Source organism: Sphaeroforma arctica, assembly GCF_001186125.1.
Source record: "Sphaeroforma arctica JP610 unplaced genomic scaffold supercont1.2481, whole genome shotgun sequence".
NCBI classification, from domain to species: Eukaryota; class Ichthyosporea; order Ichthyophonida; genus Sphaeroforma; species Sphaeroforma arctica.
Window position 1 is genome coordinate 1 of NW_014038077.1, and position 2,080 is coordinate 2,080.

General features: G+C 49.0%; 1 protein-coding gene across 1 annotated transcript; it reads left to right on the forward strand.

The window, feature by feature from the left end:
- Positions 1-1,466: 1,466 nt before the first annotated feature.
- Positions 1,467-1,709, forward strand: SARC_12663 (hypothetical protein; the record flags this gene model as incomplete). Its single annotated transcript, XM_014293224.1, has 1 exon — positions 1,467-1,709. A coding segment is annotated over one exon (243 nt), but the record flags the coding sequence as incomplete, so codon positions are not given.
- Between the last annotated feature and the right edge of the window lie 371 nt (positions 1,710-2,080).

Consider the following 2,080-nt stretch of genomic DNA (forward strand, 5'->3'; position numbering starts at 1 on the left):
CATGCACACCCACAGCCTAAAGCATCTCCACATGCACACCCACACACAGCTGGCAAGAAGCAGTGAGTAGGATCCCACCACAACTCATACCTGTCTGGTGATAATCTCATGACCTTCACATGGGCAGATTGAGTGTGCTGTCTCTGTCTCTATCACCTAATGGTCTTCACATGGGCAGATTGAGTGTGTGCTGTCGTAATGATGAGAAGCTACATTTATCGTAGGCATTGTCTGTGTTGTTGTCTCGTTCAATGCTTATGTAGATTTTACAAAGTTCGTTTTTATAGGGGTTTAGGGTTTATAATTTTAGGGTTTAAGAACCCGCACTCAATGCCTCCACCCAGTGTATCTGCACGCATTATGATCGATCTTAGCTTAACCCTAAAACCCTAAACCTAAACCTCTACTTACACATTCCCAATCGCCTGAGCTCGACCGCGTATGTCTATCTGCAGTTACCATCACACGCAATGAAAGAAATTCATCAGACTAATGACATTACATGTAATTACATTAACACCATATAACACAACAGCACACACCAAGAGTACCACAGGTAATAGAAAGCATCCATGTCACACACGTATACCCACACCTCACACCACACCCCACACATACACCTGCATTTGCACTCACACACCCCACACATACACCTGCATTTGCACTCGCACAGTGTGTCTGAAGGGGACAGAGAGGCCATGCTGGAAATCAGAGACGCCGTGACACAGACTGAGTTGACGCTGGGTGACCATGACATGCTAGTGCCAGGACGAGTGGTGTACTTCTACGAACGCGACCACGAGGAGTTCATTCAAAACGTTAAAAGCGACACGGGCGATGACAAGGCCGAAGAACCAACTGTGGTGTGTGGGCTGTGATGTGTGGGCTGTGGTGTGTGGGCTGTGGTGTGTAGGCTGTGGTGTGTGGGCTGTGGTGTGTAGGCTGTGGTGTGTGGGCTGTGGGGGGCGTTGCGCATGGGTGGCGTTGCGTCTGGTTGGTGTGTTACGTGTAGTGTATAGTATTGTGTATTATTTGTGTGCTATGTGTAGTGTATAGTATTGTGTGTTGTTGGTATGTTACGTATAGTGTATAGTATTGTGTATGGTTGGTGTGTTATGAATTGTTGGTGTTTCTAGGGTTTTAGCGTTCTCTCATAAACTGTATCCGCAATTTGTCGTAGCCACAAGTGCAGTGCACAGCAGATGCCCTGTCGTCACCTGAATGTCTTTCGCTTATCTGTGTTCTCCTGCGCTTGTATGTGGTGTGTCGTGTGTTATCTCATCTGCTCATTAGCTTTGTTGGTCTTTCGTGTGTGTGTGTCGTGTGTTATCTCATCCGCTCATTAGCTTTGTTGGTCTCTCTCGAGTATATATATATATGTGTGTGTGTGTGTGTGTGTGTGTGTGTGTGTGTGTGTATTCTCCTTCTCACTTGCCTTCGCGTACGTGTCATGTCTCACTCTGCAGGAGGTTGAGTTGGCTGACCTTCACTCTGATGGCACGGCTAAGCAGAAAGCCATCAACGGCTACGCAGCCATTCTCACAGACGGCCGATTTCCTGCGCTGCAGCGGCTGGAGCTAGACACGCGCTCGTTCAACGACCACTTCTGCATTGAGTACGCCGAGGCCCTCACCAGCACCTACGGCGAGAAGCAACACATCACAGCCGATGACATGACCCTGGGAGACAAGGCACTGGCCCCCAAGTAGTCACCCTACCCCCTAAAACCCTAAACCCTAAAACCCAACCCTGGTGGTGTGATCATGCGCACGTGAAATACTGTTGGTGTCGCTGGGTGGTTTTCGTAGGCTGTTTCTGCGGTGCGACAGAACCCACCATGCATCCCGGCAGTGATCCGATTTAGGGTTTTTGGGTTTCGGTGCATTTGTCAGCGAGCGGTGTTGAGGGCTCTTAGTGTTAGGGGTTGTACCGTTGAATGGGTTTAGGGTTTTAGGGTTTAGTGTCCTTTTGTGCAAGGGGGTGAAGCTAGAGCCAATTCAGAAGCCATAGCGTTTGCTGGTGCGGCCATTGGCTGATGAGATGATGTTCCGTTGGCTGTCTATCAGACCAATCACTGCCA